This window comes from Danio rerio, chromosome 2 (assembly GCF_052040795.2).
Source record: "Danio rerio strain M-AB ecotype USA chromosome 2, GRCz13ab, whole genome shotgun sequence".
NCBI lineage: Eukaryota > Metazoa > Chordata > Actinopteri > Cypriniformes > Danionidae > Danio > Danio rerio.
The window spans coordinates 57,167,501-57,186,093 of record NC_141022.1 but is presented as its reverse complement, the minus strand read 5'-3'; the positions used below and the strand labels follow the sequence as shown (position 1 = coordinate 57,186,093).

The window sequence follows — 18,593 nt, the reverse complement described above, 5'->3', positions numbered from 1 at the left end:
AATAAATTGACTCGAGTAACAGAAGACAAGATAAGATTAAGTAGAAAAACACTTTAACTGTAATCAATGATGTGTATGTGTGAACTATAACTGTTAATTCTTACCCACAATGCCTCAGTTGTTTCTCCTCCTTTGGCTGTTTTGAAAGGTAAACAACCGACAGACCTTCAGCCTCGTGAACTTTCATGATCTCCGACACATATAAATGAATAATCAGTCACGGTTTACGACTCTTTTATGTGTCTGCAGGTGTAACACATGCCAACATAAGTGCTAATACACACAAAGATCGGACATTTCTGAGGGAAATCGCGGAGTTTCACGCATCGAGTTTCTGATCAGGGGTAAAATGAAGGTGCTTTTCGGGGTGTTTTTGCTGATTGCTGTCCTCACGTCTTTGATGTGGAGAGACACGTTTGACCCAGGTCAGGAGAACAATTTTACTATAATATTATAGTTTATATAGATATTCTCGTCTATTTTGATTCACGATTTGCTTGTATAATGTATGTTAAAATTATTTAAAAGGGTAGTTTACCGAAAAATTAACATTTACTCATCCATTTACTTAAAGTTTCTTTTGATGAACACAAAGGAAAAACTGAGGTATAGTTGTTTTTATATTCGTTCATTTTTGAACAGTGGCAGCTTATGACAAGGACCCTATATTGTTTACCACGTTACTTTGAATATTTGGTCTGTAATCACATGTACAGTAAATGACTTCAAAACAAATTTAGCACTATTTCATTGACTGTAAACAATGTGCTGTACTAAATATTGGTTGCTAAAGGAAGATATATTGAAGAATGCTGGAAAAGTAGCTATTGACTTTCATTGTATTTTTATTTTTATTCCTACTACAATGGATGTCAATTATTCCTTTTCCCCCAGTATTCTTCAGAACATTTTTGTTTTGTGAAGAGAGAAATTAAGGAAAGTTTTAATCCACTTGAGAGAGTAAATGCTGAGAAAATGTTAATTGTTTTGAGGGGTGAAATTTATTTATTCAAAGCTGTTTATTTAATTTAGCAGACTATTTATTTTAATGTAAAAACATCACATTTAAACTCATAAATATGCCTTGTGTTTTCCAAAGACATTGGTGTAAATAATAATAATAATAATAATAAAAAAATAAAAATAAATAAATAAATAAATATATATATATATATATATATATTTATATATATATATGTGTGTGTGTGTGTGTGTGTGTGTGTGTGTGTGTGTGTGTGTGTGTGCAATTCCAGCGTTATGAATGTGACATTTGCAGTAAAAACTTGAAACATAAATTTGCATAGAAAGTATATGTTACATTATATTGAAACATTTGTTTTTATTTATTTTATTTGTTTTATTTTCCAGAACAACTGACCACAAAGTTATAGGAGCAGAAAAATATCAATCTGTAAACATGTTTTTTATTTAAAATGTGCAAAACAAACATGTGTTATGGATGTGACAAAAAAAAGTCCGCAGGTTTACAGTATACAACATACTTTGTAGACCCAAAAGAAACAATCATAATCAAAAGGAGAAGAGTTCGCTCTCTATAAAACAAAAATGTTTGATTTTGATTAATATTTTCACATTTATGTGAGGAAAAAGTGCCGTTATGAATGTGACGGATGTGAAATTACCACTTGTGTGACTGATAAATCAAAAAGAATAGTTTGAAAACATTGACAAATGCATTTTAAGCATTTTAAGTATTCCAGAAACCGTTTCCGTATTGTAGTGAAAACGTAATTTTTTTCATGGCATGGTTGAGAATAGCACAGAATTGCTCATATATATATATATATATATATATATATATATATATATATATATATATATATATATATATATATATATATATATATATAAAATATATATATATATATATATATATATATATAAATAAAATATATATATATATATATATATAAATAAATAAATATATATATATATATATATATATATATATATATATATATATATATATATATATATAAAATATATATATATACACACACACACACAATAATTGACATTATTTAGATGTCAATATCATATTTTCGGCCCAAGTTTAACTACCCCATCAAATGTTTGCTGATATTTCACCTTAAGATTAACTGAGTAAATGATTATATTGCCATCTAGTCATGAAAACGTTTGGCAGAATCTTTTATCATGATTGTGCAACTTGTTAATATGAATGTAACCTCAGTGAAAATGCATGTGCTGACAGATGTTGTCTTCAAGTAATATGTAAGTAAAAGCACACTAGCGCTTCTCAAACCTACAAAGCTTCTCACAAAAGGCAAGGCAAGTTTATTTACATAGCACATTTTATATGGTAATTCAAAATGTTTTACATCAACATGAATAAAAAAACAAGAAAATAAAAATGATTAAGAGAATTCAAAATGATTAAAACAGATAAAAACAGATTAAAATGTGCTAAAACATGTTATTAAAGAATGAAAAAGAAAGGAAAGACAAAATATAGCAATCTGTCGGACGTAGCACAGTGGTCATTCAGTAAAGGCACAGCTAAACAGATGTGTTTTCAGTCTTGAATTGAATGTGCCTAATGTTGGAATACTGCTGATCATCTTGGAAGCTGATTCCAGTAGCGGGGGGTAGCAATGCCACAATTCTCAATATAATACGGAACCGTTCGGTACGACATCCACGGTTCAATACGTGCTTGTGAATTGCGTTTTTGGTTTTACGTTTAAATAATTTGTGTGCGTTTTATAACTCTCGGAATTGACTGTTTGTGTATGCCTGTAAGTCTACAAGCTAAGATGAGGTAACTCCTCCCCTCGAGTAAATAATCAATCCCTATGCTCTAAAATTAGGGGGCGCTTAACCATCATTCCACACTTTAACATGTCGAGCGGCGGTGAAGTAAGGCAACAGCACGAGGAAGCGCCGGATTTCTCACCACACCGGCGTCTTTCAAATCTGCGGTGTGAGCACATTTCAGTTTTGCCGTTCAGTATAATGCCAATAAAGGAAAAAACGTTGACCAAAAAATGACTGTGTGCAAGCATTGTTTTAAACGTATAGCCTACTCAAACAGAAACACTTCCAACGTGACTGCACATCTGCAGCGCCATTACCTAGCAATATCACTGTCTGAAGGCAGCATAGCAGAGAAGGTAATAATATATAAAAATAACTTTAAGGTAATAAAGTTCTCCAAAAAACAACAATACCTTGCCGAACTCTTCCAGCAAATATACCCAACTGGTTCAGTGGAGGTGTTCATTGCTAAAGATTTGCAGCCGTTTTCAGTGATTGGAGATGCGGGCTTTTGTCATCTTATAAAAGCACTCGATCTGACCGCGCACTTACAGACTACCGTCTTGCACTTTTTTCAGCACCGAGATAATTAAGATGGTTTATTTATGTTTACTGGAGTACAAATATGTTTATTTGAAATGGCCAATTTATGTTTGATAACTTCACATGTATGTTTACTTTCAAAATGCAGAAATGTATGTGTTCCCCAGTTTGTACATGGGCAAAGAGCTTAGACTGACCAAGAGGCGACACTCAATAGACTGATTTCACGCGGCCGCCATTTTCAAAAGCGAAATGGAGGCTGCGGTGGGAAGAAACCCGGAAGTATCATTGGGAATTACATAGGAATGTTGTGTATATCTTTTATAATTTTTAAGTGACACAAATTTATCCTTTCACCGCATTCCGGGTGACCAGAAAGTCCGTTTTGAATGAATGGTAAAAATAAAAAGGGACACCAGAGCTCTTTTTCAGTTAAGTTAAGGAAAATGGCACTAGTTAGCTAACGTTTTCTTTCCCAAAAACACGTATAGACGCTATTTGTCAAACTTTAGTTAATGAACTGATTCTTTCACTATATTAGACTCGTCACGATACTGAATTAAAAGAAAAAACTTCAATTTTCCATTAACATTTAAGGCACTGTTGATGCGTTTGTTAAAACAGCGCTGATTTGTCATTGGTTCACATGCTCAACAGAAATGATTCCTATTGCTTAAGCATAGAACAATAAAAGAAAAACACATGTGTCAAGCCATCAGAACCGAACCGAAAACCATATAAAAACCGAGGTATGTATTAAACCGTAGGCTAACTGTATTGTTGCATCCCTAGCGGGGGGCGTAATAGCTGAAGGATGATTCACCCTGCTTTGTCTGAACTATTTCTAATTTACTTGATCCTAATGATCGGAGTGATCTGTTAAGTTTGTTTTCAGTGAGCATATCTGTAATATATTGAGGTCCTGAGCCATTTAGTGATTTATAGACAAGTAATAATACTTTAAAATCTATTCTGAATGTAACTTGGAGCCAGTGTAAAGACCTGAGGACAGGTGTGATGTGCTGTGATTTTCTGGTCCTGGCCTCAGCGTTCTGAATGAGCTGCAACTGTCTGACTGTCATTTTGGGAAGGTCCGTGAGGAGGCCGTTACAGTAATCCACCCTGCTGCTGATAAAATCATGAATAAGTTTCTCTAAATCCTCTCTGGAAACAAAGCGTCTAATTCTTGCAATGTTTTTGGCTACTGAAACTCATGTCTGACTGCAGAATAACACCAAGATTCTTGACCTCATTTTTGTTGTTATTGTACGCCAGAGCCAATGTAAGCCAAATATAGCCATATAGGGATAAACTAATAGTCATAACACGATTAATAAATCAGGCTTTTATGGCTAATACAATATGATAAAGTGAGAATATGATATAATAATTTTATTCAGAGGCCCAAACTGCATATACATTACATTTAGTAAAAATGTAAATGTGTATGCCCAAAAAGTTAGATTGAAATGCTTTTATATTTAAAGCTATAACACAGTACAATATAATAATCAAACAACCTGGTTTACCAGTTTCACAGACTAAAATCTGAGCCAAGTTTCAGCTGAAATAAACATGCACTGACTGATCTTAAAATATATATCAGTGCTTTGTTTCATCTTAACAGGGCCAACAGTAATTTATTTTTTTAATGTTGTATGTTTTTGGCAATCACAGTATTGGGTTTACTGCTTTAAAATAAGTTCTTTTAAAATGTCTAATTAAAAAAACAGCAACACAATGAACACAATTTATTTTATTTTAGGAAACATTTATAATATTTTGGAACATGTCAGGCTAGATAATTGACCTCTGCTTTCTTCATTGGTTTCAAAAATAAATAAATAAAATATATTAAATAAAAATCTTACATATATCTTAGGAACGGTATAACAGAAAATTTTTGCGGTTATAAAACCTTGACTTTTCCAAACCGCTGTAACCTTGAAACCGGTTATCATCCCATGCCTAGGCAAGAGTGGGTGTTGTGCAATAATTTTAGGTTTTGATCCACGTCAAATGGTGACTACTGTATATTGTATTGATTTTCTTTTTATGCCAAAATATTTGCAGTATTAAAAGATCATGTTCCATTAAGATATTTTATAAATGTTTCTACTGTGAATATATACATTTCATTTTCTAATTATTTATGTGGATTGATAAACACTTCAGTCCTACACTTTTAAAGGTGATTTTCTTAGTATTTAGCTTTTTTAACCGCTTAGACTCCATAATTTCAAATATTTGTATCTCAGTTAAATATTGCCCTCTTTAACAAAACCTTACATCAGTGGGAAGCTTATTTCTACAGCTTTCAGGTGATGTTTAAATCTTTATTTAAAAAATAAATATGACACCTATGATTGATTTTGTGGTCAAGTGTCCTATTTATAAAAGTAAATAAAAGTCTTAGTTGAACTATGGCCTCATCCTGGCGTTGTCAAAACTAAGGATTGGTATCGTTAAGGTTTTAACGGTATTACTACTTTTATCGATACCACTTATCGGTTCGGTAGTTTAACGGTTCTCTTATCGGTACTTTTTGTAGTGTTTTTTTTATATATAAAAACAAAAAACAAATTGAACAGAAGTAACAACACTGTTTTATCATTATATTTTAATGTAAAATAAAACTAAACCAATAGTAAATAAATAAATAAATAAAACTAAATCAAAAAACAAATAAATATCTTTGTTCCTGTAAAAGAATGTACAATGGTTTGAAGGAAAATGACTCATCATGTTTGTCTTTTCTGGCAGAAGTCAAGATCGTTCTCGGTTTATTGTGCTCCCTGAAGTTGAAAATACACTCTTTGAGTGGCAAAATGCAGTTAAATGAGATATTGTTTATGATTTTTTTATTAACGCATTCACATAAATGAGTTAACAGTGTTTTGGGTGTTTACTGTGTTTTTAATACAGTTTTGAAGCATCTTGCAAAGTAAAAATGAGCAGTTTTTAAATATAATTTCTTAATAATAGTTTATTATTAGGCTATTATAGGCTATATTTGTAAATACAGTAATGTAAAAGCATTTTTAATGTTTAAGATTTATTTAGGCTACTGCAGAAAAAAAATACTGTTTTCTTTGTAATTGAATGTGTGAGTTTATTTAACTATTAATGTTATACTAATTTAGGTGATTGGCTGCTGGCATAACGATGTGAATGATGTAACGTTAGCGTTAATAATTAGGCAGTCAAAAACTTTTCATTGCAGTTAATGCACTTTTGAAAGATACTTTTATTTCACTTATACAAGAAAACAACTTGTTGCATTTGTTGCAACGGGCATTGTCGCTGTCCACTCGGGAAATACAACCCGTTTGGTTCTCTCCGCCACAAGCTTACAAGCTGTGAGTGCGCTAGTCTGTGTCGCGAACTATGTGTGTGTTTAGCACGAGCCTCCATTGAGCGCCAGTGTTGCCAACTTAGCAATTTTGTTGCTAGGTTTAGCAATTTTTCATACTGCTGATAACCTACTAATGTTATTGTAAGTTTAAAAATAGGCAAGGCAAGTTTACTTTTATAGCACATTTCATACACAATGGTAATTCAAAGTGCTTCACATGAACTGGAATAAAAGAAACATAAAATATAAATAAAAGAAAATAAAAACAAAGAATAAAAATGATTAAAAAAAGATTAAAATGTATTAAAACCGGTTTTAAAGGAATGAACAAGAAAAGAAAATCGTAATAGTTTATAACAGAAAATAGTGCATAAAAGAAAATAAAGACATTATAATAAAATTAAAAATCTTGTTTTTTTCTTACATCTATAGAGTCCATTCGAGGGGCCCGAGTGTTGATCACAGGGGCCAGTTCAGGCATCGGGGAGCAGATGGCCTACCATTATGCAAAGTTTGGAGCTGAGATCGTCATCACCGCCAGACGATTGGAGGCTTTAAAAAAGGTCAGTTCTTTGGTCCCCAATCTTTCTTTTTTCTTTTTCTTTTTGTTAGGCAGATACATGACTACCAGTTGGTACATGGCATGTGAAATGCATAGTATAACATCCCAAAACATTAGTCTTATCCTAACCCAAATTGACCCCACAAAAAGTGGTTAGCACTGTTGCCTCACAGCAAGAAGGTCGCTGGTTCGAGTCCCGGCTGGGTGAGTTGGCATTTCTGTGTGGAGTTTGCATGTTCTCCCTGTGATGGCGTGGGTTTCCTCCGGGTGCTCCGATTTCCCTGACAGTCCAAACACATGCGCTATAGGGGAATTGGGTATGCTAAATTGGCCATAGTGTTGGAGTCTGTGTGCGAATGTGAGTGTGTATGGGTGTTTCCCAGTACTGGATTGCGGCTGGAAGGGCATCTGCTGCGTAAAACACATGCTGAAATAGTTGGTGGTTCATTCCGCTGTGGTGACCACTGATAAATAAAAAACTAAACTGAAATCTGAATGAATCCTCAATAATGAAAGAAGAAAAAACAGGAAGTGGAAGGGGGATGGGTTTCATCTACAACGAAAGTAAGGTCTCGACAAAAGAAACATCAGGGGTCCACATTTCATTAAATAAACTGACAGTTTCTGATGGAATATTTCAGTTATTCATTGGTCCCTTTTCATATTAAGTGTCCTTAACTACTATGTACCTACATCAAAATTTAAATACTATGTACTTACTGTGTTTATAATGTATTTGAGAACACTTGTGGTGCTTTTGAGTTGGGAGAGAGGTTGGGTTATAGACAGGTTTGGTGGCATGGGTAGGTTCAAGGGTGGGTTAAGGTGTAAGGGATAGTCAACAGTGTATTTACAAATGTAATTACAAAAGTTAATTACAGATGTAATTACATACATGTATTTAATCAAGCATAAGTACACAATAAATACATGTATTTACACAATAAGTACATTATAACAAACTATTAATTCCTCTGTAAATACATATTAGTTAATGCCACTTAATATAAAGTGGGACCCATAACCAACTATTCCGGCAAATAATTTACGAAGTGGATGGCCTTCTAGCTGCAACACAGTACTGGGAAACACCCCCACACACACTCATACACTACGTCCAATTTAGTTTATCCAATTCCGCATGTGTTTAAATTGTGGGGCAAACCCACGCCAATAAGAGGAGAACATGCAAACTCCACACAGAAATGCCAACTGTCCCAGTGATGTGATGCGACAGTGCTAACCACTGAGCCACCATGCTGCCCTGGAATATTTCACGTTTTTAACTGTAAAAAAGACATTAAGTCTTTCAGACAGATTTGCAAGGGCACATGAAAATTTCGCAATATTTGCCTGCTCCCAAATCTTTCGTCTGCATTTTTGAAATGGTGTTTTGGATGCTTCCCAAATTTCTTGCAAACACTGCAAAGAGCATGAATATTTCCTTGAAATGATAGTTCATCCAAAAATGAAAATTCTGTCATTGTTTAAGCACAATAAACACGTTCAATAACGTTTTAATTACTGATTTTTATCTTTGCCATGATGACAGTACATCATATTTGATTAGACTTTTTAAGAGACTAGTATTCAGCTTCAGGTGACATTTAAAGTCTAAAAGGTGCAGTAGGTGATTGTCTTCAGAAACATGTCTTGTTGTGCTGGTTGAAAGTCTCTTCACATTCCAATCGTACTTATTAAAGTAAATGATCTAAATGTGTTTATATGAATTTTTATATTCTGGATAAGGCATATAAACTAGAAAATGTTCATTCAATTAAACGGTGTCGAGCCAACAAAAAAAAGCATCTCAAACTGTCTGTAAACAGATTTAAATTTGAATTTCTGCGCAGCCTCTTTAAGCTTGCGTGTAAACGTGAAGCACAGCTCTAGCGCTGACAGAGAGACGTCATCAGACAAACTCTGCATCAACCAGCGTCGCCTTGTATTCATGAAAAAAAAACATTGTTTCTGAAAAGGCTTCTGCCAAAAATGCAAAATCAAAACTTTTCTAAACCCTGAATCAATATCGGTTACTTTTGCATGCTGGAGGGAAGTGACGTTATGCAGTTCTAAGCAACGATCTGAAGAGTGACACCACGGCTGGAGTATTGCTTTTAGTCAGGTGTGTTTTAAAACTATTTTAGCCACGCAAAGCTGATGTAGATTGTGTTCTTGTTAATGAATGGGTTTATATGCACAGTAGTGTTGTTCAGCCACTGAAAACTACCAGCAGAAGATTGGCAATTTTCAAGTTCATGGAGAACCTTTTACAGCATCCATAATATAGTTGGTTAAATAGACCTGAGCATGGGCGTAAATCTGATTTAACAGTAGGGGGTGACAATAAATATAAAATTTCTTTCAAGCATTTTTTTTGAAGGGGACACAAATAATACAGCCGAATTGTATGAAAAGTTATGTCCCCACAGTTAAAAATGGTTTCATCATCATTATTATTATAGCATGGAGAATACGTCATTATGATTATTTTTCAAAGTTTTTATCAGGTTCAAAGATAAAGCAATTTTTCTTCAAAACTACTTATTGCATTGTTTGTTGTGTTGTTTACAGTCAACTCCTGAAGCAGAATAAATGCAGGAAAAGACATTTTCCATACTCATAATAACTAGTTTACATTACACTTGTTAAATTGACCGATCATATTGTAAATAGGTGAGCCTGTGAAGTTCATCTGCTAAACAGCCACAACTCCAAAAACATTTTAAAACACCCTTACCTGACACTGTACATCTGACTGACCTTGCTCTGCCTGTTCCTCAATCATTTCTTCCTCCTTTGCCCGTGATTAATATTGTGACGTTAGTATTTTCATAAGCACTCATTCTTAAAGCCAAATTGCTTAATATGTAAACTTTTTGTACTTGGCGTTTAGCTGCACTGAAAAATGATCTTATGTCTATTTTCTCTGTCACTTTACCCAATGCATGACACTGCCAGGCAAGTTTATTTACACTGTAGCACATTTTATACACAATGGCAATTCAAAGTACTTTACATAAAGAATGTAAAACTATCATAAAAATAATCACAATAAAAACAAGGACATTTTTATTTCAAATTAGTTGAGTCACTTAAGAACAGAATAGAAACTGATTATACAAAAATACAGTGGGGTTAGACTGGATATAGCAAAGTGCTCATTTAGCAAATACACAGCTAAACAATATGCTAATTGTGGTCGTTAATGTTAAGTTGTGCAGACCGAACCACTCTGAGGAAGGGGAGGGGGAACTTAACTTCTAAATGCATTTGAAATGATGAGTGCGGTTTTCTTTCTACTTAGTAAATTATTTTAGGTATATATACATATATTTTTGACAATTGAGAGGTTTTTTTAAATAATAATTTTTTTGGTGGTTGGGGGGTGGGGGGGGGGATGACAACCCTCAGATGGGAGGGGACATGTCCCCCCCGTCCCCCCTGGGATTTACGCCCGTGGACCTGAGCATTCGTTTAGTTGTTCAACTGAAAAAGGAGCTGAAAACAAGCGATGAACGAGGATCAGCGAGCACAATTGAGAATGAGAAGACACTCGTAACGTAACATAAACATAAACATAAGTGTAATGTAAACAGATGGCAGGATATTTCTGTTTTTAGCTCTGCTTTATTCTGATCTAATTCTTATTCAGTTTATTAACTAAACATCAGTAAATGTGCTCTACCGCCTAACCAGCTTCACTGAGGTGAAGTTTGATTATATTCACACATTTGTTCATTTTTGAGCAGTGACAGCCTGTGATACAGTTTTGGAGATATATAAATCCTGCACCCACTGGCCTGTCAACAATGCGCTTGATAAAGTGTGTGTCTCCGTAGAGTTTTCTAACTGGTGAATGACATGATCTAGTGTTATATCTAATCAGTGCACGTTCGCGTGTTCATGACTTAAGGAGGCGTGGCTTTGGACAGCAGGGGAGGGTCATACAATTTCTAAGCTGTTATGCTAATGCTAGGATTCTAGCAGATCACCTACTGCACCTAGAAGAGTGTGTTATTTGAGGACCGGGAGGGAGACGCGCGATTTTCGGGAGATTCGAGAGATCACTCGTTTGCAGGCATCCAGGAGTCTCTATGCATTTACTGGAGACTCTCGGAACTTCCAGGAGACTTGGGATTTCTGAATATCATGTTTAACAACTATAGTGAGACACGATCCAGCAGTACATCCTTGTTAAACTGCCCGACGTGCACTGCTCACTGGAGCTCAGATGAGCGCATGACAGTGTGTGTGGCTGTGTGCGTTTTCAGCGGACAGAGGGCTGTCCAGAAATGCTAGGTAAAACACTGTGTAGATGTGGATAATTTTCGTTCTAAAACTCCATTTTAACACGTATTAGTGTAAACGGGGCGTAAGAGGATATTTTTCGTGAGCGGGTTTGCGACGGGGGCGGGCTGGAGGATGGGCGATGCCGGCTCAGCACTGTGTTGTCAATTGGGGGCTAACCCTAAAGAGGCCTAATAATATTGACCTTAAAAAGGCTTTAAAAAATGTAAAACTGCTTTCATTCTAGCCAAAATAAAACTAAAAAGACTTTCAGAAGAAGAAAAAATATTGTAGGAAATACTGGGAAAAAAATTCTTGCTCTTTTAAACATTATTTGTGAATTGTTAAAACAAGAAGGAAAAAAAATCAAGAATGTTGGTAACCATTGACTGTCAACGTGTTTGGATATTTTTTAAAAATATCTTCTTTCGTGTTCAACAGAAGAAAGAAACTCATAAATGTTCAGAAACTATTGATGATGTGTAAAGAGCGAGTACATTTCATTTTTTGAGTGAACTTTCTCTTTAATGGTAACAAAAATACAATTATTTTGCATGTAATTAACTTCAATGAGCTAATAAAAGCGATGCATGTAAATAGACCTGCACTGCTAACCTTTATCATGTGCAGGTCACCCAGAAGTGTGAGAAACTGGGCGCTAAGAAAATAATGTATGTGACCGGAGACATGTCTGACCCCGCTGACCCAGAGAGAGTCCTCAAATACACCATCGAGAAATTGGGTGAGAAATGACTCCATCACACAACAAATATATAAGCGAAATATATACAAATAGAGGGCGAGGCGGTGGCGCAGTAGGTAGTGCTGTCGCCTCACAGCAAGAAGGTCGCTGGTTCGAACCTCGGCTCTGTTGGCGTTTCTGTGTGGAGTTTGCATGTTCTCCCTGCCTTCGCGTGGGTTTCCTCCGGGTGCTCCGGTTTCCCCCACAGTCTAAAGACATGCGGTACAGGTGAATTGGGTTGGCTAAAATTGTCCGTAGTGTATGAATGTGTATGTGGATGTTTCCCAGAGATGGGTTGCGGCTGGAAGGGCATCCGCTGCGTAAAGACTTGCTGGATAAGTTGGCGGTTCATTCCGCTGTGGCAACCCTGGATTAATAAAGGGACTAAGCCGACAAGAAAATGAATGAATGAATGAGTGAATATACAAATAAAAAATGCATACAAACTCTTCACAGTTTAGAGAATTGTTAAGAAAATTAGAAAAAAGTAATTGGGAAAACGATAACAAATGCATAAAGATAATACTACAGACAAGACACGTTCATAGTTTTAGTGAAGAGATTAAATTCTTCCATCAATTTCCTTATGAAAAAATGTGAGCCAAAATGAATTAAGATCATATGACACATTCTCAATCATAAATTCCATGCATAATTTAAGCATAGGGCATTGAATGGCTTTCTAAAACCTCAATATTATACGTGCTGCTGCAGTTATATCAGTATTTAAGGCTGATTTATACTTTTGCGTCAAGTGCATGCGTATGCTACGGCGCTGATGCATAGCCCTTCGCCGTGGCCGTCGGCATCACTGACGTGCACCTCTCAAAAAATGTAACTACACGTTGCAACGGCGCGTAGCGCAAGCTCTGTGATTGGTCGGCTTGGTAGCGCTGACGAGTCTGGGCGGGACCGAGAGCCGCGCGAGCTGGGCACGAGCCCAATAGAGCGATTGTTTACAAGTGTGGAGTCCGGTGAAGGAGCTCCGGATGGAAAGTTTTGTTTTGTGTTTACCTCATAGTTAAAGTTGTTGCACGTCCGCCGGTTCCTGCCTCAAAATGAGCGAGTTTGAGTCACTTGTACATCCCGGAAGTGTTCAGGAAAAGCAAAACAGTAGCGAAGAAACTCGACACAGAGACACATTAACACCTCGCTGCCAACTAGCGTTTCTAAAGTGTCAGCCCAACAGAGACAGCGCGCAGAAGTATAAATGCACAGCTACGGGCGTTGCATGCGCCGATGGTTACGCCGGTCAATTGACGCAGAAGTATAAACCAGGCTTTATAAGGGAGAACTCATCATTCGTAATATGTGAAACCTCAGTTTTATCACCTACAAGACATATCCTGGGTAAGAGATGAATCCCAGGCATCCATGGAGCACTCTTCAAATCAAATGTTTTGTCAATATATTCTGTATTTATTGTGCAGGCGGTCTGGATTTTCTAGTGTTAAATCATGTCGGAAACACTAATGTGGGGCTGTGGAACAGAGATGCAGATCATGTCAGGTCACTCATGCAGGTAAAACCCCTGATGATAGTTTCTTTGCTCTAGGTGTTGCAGTGTATGTGTGTTTGTTTTCATGCTGATCTCACCTTTTCCAGGTGAATTTTGTGAGTTACGTGCAGATGGCGGGAGCAGCTCTACCTGTGCTGGAAACATCCAGCGGCTCAATCATTGTAGTTTCCTCACTGGCAGGTGAGTCTTGAATGATGTTACATGTTGCCATTTCTTTACTAAAAAGCCATTAATAATGTGTCAGGAATATTATAACAGCGTCATTATTTATTTATTTTTTCACCTCAACTAGAGTGGTACAAGCTGAATTTGTCATTTAAAATTATATTAGATTTAATCGATACTGACAATGTTCTGTTGGCTTCATCGAACATGGACCTTCAACATGCACTGGGGCAGTTTGCTGCCGAGTGTGATGCGGCTGGGATGAGAATCAGCACCTCCAAGTCCGAGACCATGGTGCTCCACCGGAAAAAGTTGGTTTGCCACCTCCAGGTTGGAGGAAAGTCCTTACCCAAGGTGGAGGAGTTTAAGTATCTCTGGATTTTGTTCACGAGTGAGGGAAGGATGGAACGTGAGATTGACAGGCGAATTGGTGCAGCGGCAGTAGTAATGCGGTTGATGTACCGGTCTGTTGTGGTGAAGAAGGAGCTGAGCCGAAAGGCACTTTCCTACTGTCACCTATGGTCATGAGCTTTGGATCATGACCGAAAGGACAAGATCTCGGATGCAAGCGGCCGAAATGCAATTCCTTTGAAGGGTGGCAGGGCGCACTCTTACGGATAGGGTGAGGAGCTCCGACACCCGGGAGGAGCTCTGAGTAGAGCCGCTGCTCCTCCACATCGAGAGAAGTCAACTGAGGTGGCTTGGGCATCTGTTTCAGATGCCTCCTGGACAACTACCTAGGGAGGAGGAGGCCTCGGGGGTGACCCAGGACACGCTGGAGGGACTATGTCTCTCGGCTGGCCTGGGCACGCCTCAGACTTCCCTCTCGTACAGCTCCTCCGGGGAGAGGGAAGTCTGGGGTTCTCTCCTAAGACTGCTGCCCCCGCGACCCAGCCCCGGAAAAGCGGCAGAAGATGAATGAATGAATCGATACTGTTAAAAATAATTTGGCAGAGTATTGACACTTTTAATGAGGGATTTTAATGACAGATACAGTTTGTTTCACTGAAAACAAGATTAGAAAAAAAAATCATGATAATTATAATGCCTCATGACAGTCATGTTTATGACAGATTTATGACAAGTTATGTTGTCTTGGTAATATCAAGTTGTCGTGACATGAACAACGGTATCTGTATCTGTGCGTTCCGTGTCTTTGTTTTGGTCTCTGTAACCAGCCCACTGCCAGTTTTCTCAATTATATTTCAGCACCCGGGTTGCCTTGGTGGAAAACAGCAGATTTCATTTCACCCATGAGATCTCTGGCAAACAATAGCAACCTCCAAAATAAGACGCAGATTCAGACTTCCACATGAGGTGGTTATTATTATAAATATTACAAACGTACACATTAGGGGAGCTGCATACATTAGAACACCGTGTCCTAACAACACAACGCGTAAAGATTTGCTGTGATAAGCAAATTGGCTGAACACGTCAGAAACAGTTAAATAAAGGCATTCATAAGCACAGAATAGTGCTATCACTGCACTCCAGCGAAATTGTAAGGTTCATAATCTAATTAATACATATTAAACCTCTAACATTATTAAATGCACATGCTGGATCACTGATATGTGTTGGTTTGCACTGACTGACAGTTCAGTTTTAAATGGTTTATTTTATTTTCAGGATCTGAGGTGAACTATCTGCTGCTGCTTTCAGTCGTATGACAATAAATGTCGTGTAAAAAGGCCTTCAAACTCACATTATTAGCATTTAACTCTGAATAAAGCACATGAGCTGTACCTGAGGTGACCATTGTCATGGTTCATCCTGTTAAGAAATATAAGCCATTTCTAGAGTATGGACTTCAGGTGTTGGTATGGACAAACTCATTTTAATATGGAAAACATTCCTTCTATCGCGTGTCTTTTAGTTAGAACACGGTGTAGGCTCGATTATCTGGCAGGATCGCTCCTGACGGTGTTGTAAATCTGGCAACCAGTGCTTGCGTGGACTCGTATATGTTTATTTATTTAACCAGATAAAAACCCATTGAGATCAAGATCTCATTTACGAGGGTGACCTGGCCAAGAGGTCTGCAACACACGATTTATAAAAGAAATAAAAAAATATATTAAAAAAAGTAATATTAATAATAAATAGAAAATTTATATAATATAAAAATAAAGTTCAGTTTTCCAGCTTTACCACATTTCAATATATTAAAACCAAGTGTGCCGCAACCCTGCGTTTGAGTGAAGGTCTCGGCCGTTAGATCGCCCCCTGGGGGCTGGCTGCAGTACAAGTCATAAAGCCTGCCTCTTCCGTGTTAATGAAGGAGACTTGAGCCCAAATAAAAAAAATTATTACACTTGCAATAAAATGTCCCGAAAGATGGTTCTGGTCGATTAAGGCACTGGTTATTGTGCTGAAATAGGTGCAGATCCTCATTTTTGTAAACAGTTTGTTTTTAGCAGTAATTTAATGCTGGGCGTGTCATCGTGATTGACAGCTGTGATTGACAGTTTCTCAAAGCAGCGCGTCTGAGCTTCGGCAGGAGACTGAAATGTTATTCGATTTCTGTGTTATTTTACCATGACAAAATAAGTTCAGCAGTAAACTATAGTTTCTGACATACATGATCCTGGTGGAACACTGTTTATTCGCTAAGTTCAGGGCTTTTTTCGGGCTTTATTAGTTTGCTGATACACGCCTAACCACCCAGATAGCAAAACACAGTTCCGGCTAGATTCTCGCCTGCCGGAGACTTATCTCTTAGAGCTCAGACTGACTACCTCTGCTGGATCTACTCCGGATGCCTGGACTCACTACCCGATTCCAGCCCGAGTCAATCGAGCCAGATGCGGCGGCCGAGCGAGCCGGCGCTGCCGCATGCGAGTCGGAATCAGCCCGCGACGCCGCGAGTAGGTTATGCGCTGCGGTCCGGAGCTGGCGCGATTTAATATATAAAACCCTCATATTTGTTAACGTTATTACATCCATTTGTGTTTATATGGCAGCAAACGCATGCTGAGAAGTTCGGGGGGCGTGGTTGATTTTTCATAAAGCGTTTGGTTGGATGCTCGACTCGGCTCATTTTCGCGGCTCTTCCTCTGGCTCCATCAGACAGTCCTTCTGCGCATGTCAAGGCTCCAATTTCAGCAGTCTTTTGCGACAGTTTGTGCCCGTCAAGCAGGCGTTTTGCCCTCAAGGCGTTCAATGGGAAAAAGGGCTGTCGCGTCGTCCATATTTTTTACAGTCATTGATTAAAACACATACATTGAGAAATGGACTGTTGTTTGTTAAAAAGGATAGTGCGAAACGATGTCATTGGGATGAGCTCAGATATCTTTAGTTCAGACTGAAGAGTATTCCAGGATGAGGGGGCGGCTTGACTAAAGGCTCGCTTCCCTATTTCAGTTCGAACCCGGGGAACAGTCAAATGATAAGATTCACTTGATCGTAGGTCATACTGTCTTTTAGACTTATGGAGAAGGGAATATAGGTATGAAGGCACCAGTCCCAGAAGAGCCTTGTAGACCAGAGTCATCCAGTGGGTGTACCTTCTTACATACAGAGAAGGTCACTCAGCTTTGGCATACAATTCACAATGGTGAGTAAGTCTTTGACAGCCTGTAACAAACCTTAGAGCACTGTGATAGATAGAGTTTAAAGGCTGAAGACATTTGTTTGAAGCATAAATAAAATATCACCATAGTCAATCAATGGTAAAAATGTTGCAGACACCAAATGTTTACGAGCTTTAAGAGAAAAGCAGGATGCATTTTGATAGTAAAATCAGAGCTTAACTCTCAATTTTCTAACCAAATTTGCTAAGTGTTCTTTAAAAGAAAGCTCCTGATCGAGTAGAAAGCCTAAATACTTATAGCTGGACACTAAATTTATTTGTTGACCTTGGGCAGTGGTAATTAATGGTTGGTTCTGCACAGGAGTGGAACAATTTGTGAAAATCATTCATTTAGATTTGTCTACATTTAAAACCAATTTAAGAGGAGGAGCTGAGTTAAAAAGTGTTTTAAACTAAGAGTGCGATACCTAGTTGAACCACTGGGTGTCACACTTACATTCTGCACTTTTAAGTTGAACTTGTCATTTTTATGTCTGTGTTTGAAAAGTGAAGGGGTTAAGGGCCTACTCACACTATGCCATCCGTACCGTGCCCAGGCCCGTTTCCCGGATTGTTTGAGAAGTGTGAGTGCGCTGAATCGGGCTCAAGCACGGTTCACTTGGCCGGCCCTGGCCTGGTTGGAAGAGGTGTGCCTGAGCCCAGTTCACTTGGGCTTTGGCGAGGTACGCTTGTGTGTGAGTGCAAAACGCGCCAAAGCCCGAAACTGAAAGCGAGACATGGCTTTTAAGGCACTGTTTCATATGGATTTATTAATAATTCTTACTGTTCAGTGAACGCAAACTGCCGTAGTTTATTAAAGACGCAAACCCCTCACTGCACGACAGCTGCCCGCTTTTAGCAGACCTCCTCATTCCTGCAGCACGAGAGCTTTATGATTGTTTATGAGCGCCAAAAGTGGCGGATCTGTTCGGCGAAATATCTGACTGCGTGTCCCTGCATCCCTAAGGACTGTTTGGCGAAATATTTGACGGCATATCAAACGACTGAAACGATATAACTAGATAAATCTCCACTGTGCTGCTG

At 37.8% G+C, this 18,593-nt stretch overlaps 1 protein-coding gene and 1 long non-coding RNA gene across 5 annotated transcripts in view; both read left to right on the top strand.

The window, feature by feature from the left end:
- LOC147846549 (uncharacterized) overlaps positions 1–18,593 on the top strand; it is a 1,651,758-nt gene that overhangs the window by 1,014,428 nt on the left and 618,737 nt on the right. The gene's annotated exons all lie outside the window — the stretch shown is intronic.
- The window catches only part of hsd11b1lb (hydroxysteroid (11-beta) dehydrogenase 1-like b), a 22,662-nt gene continuing 4,196 nt past the window's right edge, over positions 128–18,593 (top strand). For 2 of the 4 annotated variants that reach the window (XR_015479030.1, XM_087241579.1), the window contains exons 1-5: positions 159–425; positions 7,130–7,260; positions 12,180–12,291; positions 13,722–13,813; positions 13,897–13,990. Coding sequence is in view for 3 of the 4 variants with exons in the window: in XM_087241579.1 (XP_087097705.1) it covers positions 350–425; positions 7,130–7,260; positions 12,180–12,291; positions 13,722–13,813; positions 13,897–13,990 (505 nt within the window). In the remaining variant the exon portion in view is untranslated. The other 2 variants (XM_087241578.1, XM_087241580.1) reach the window with 2 other exon arrangements.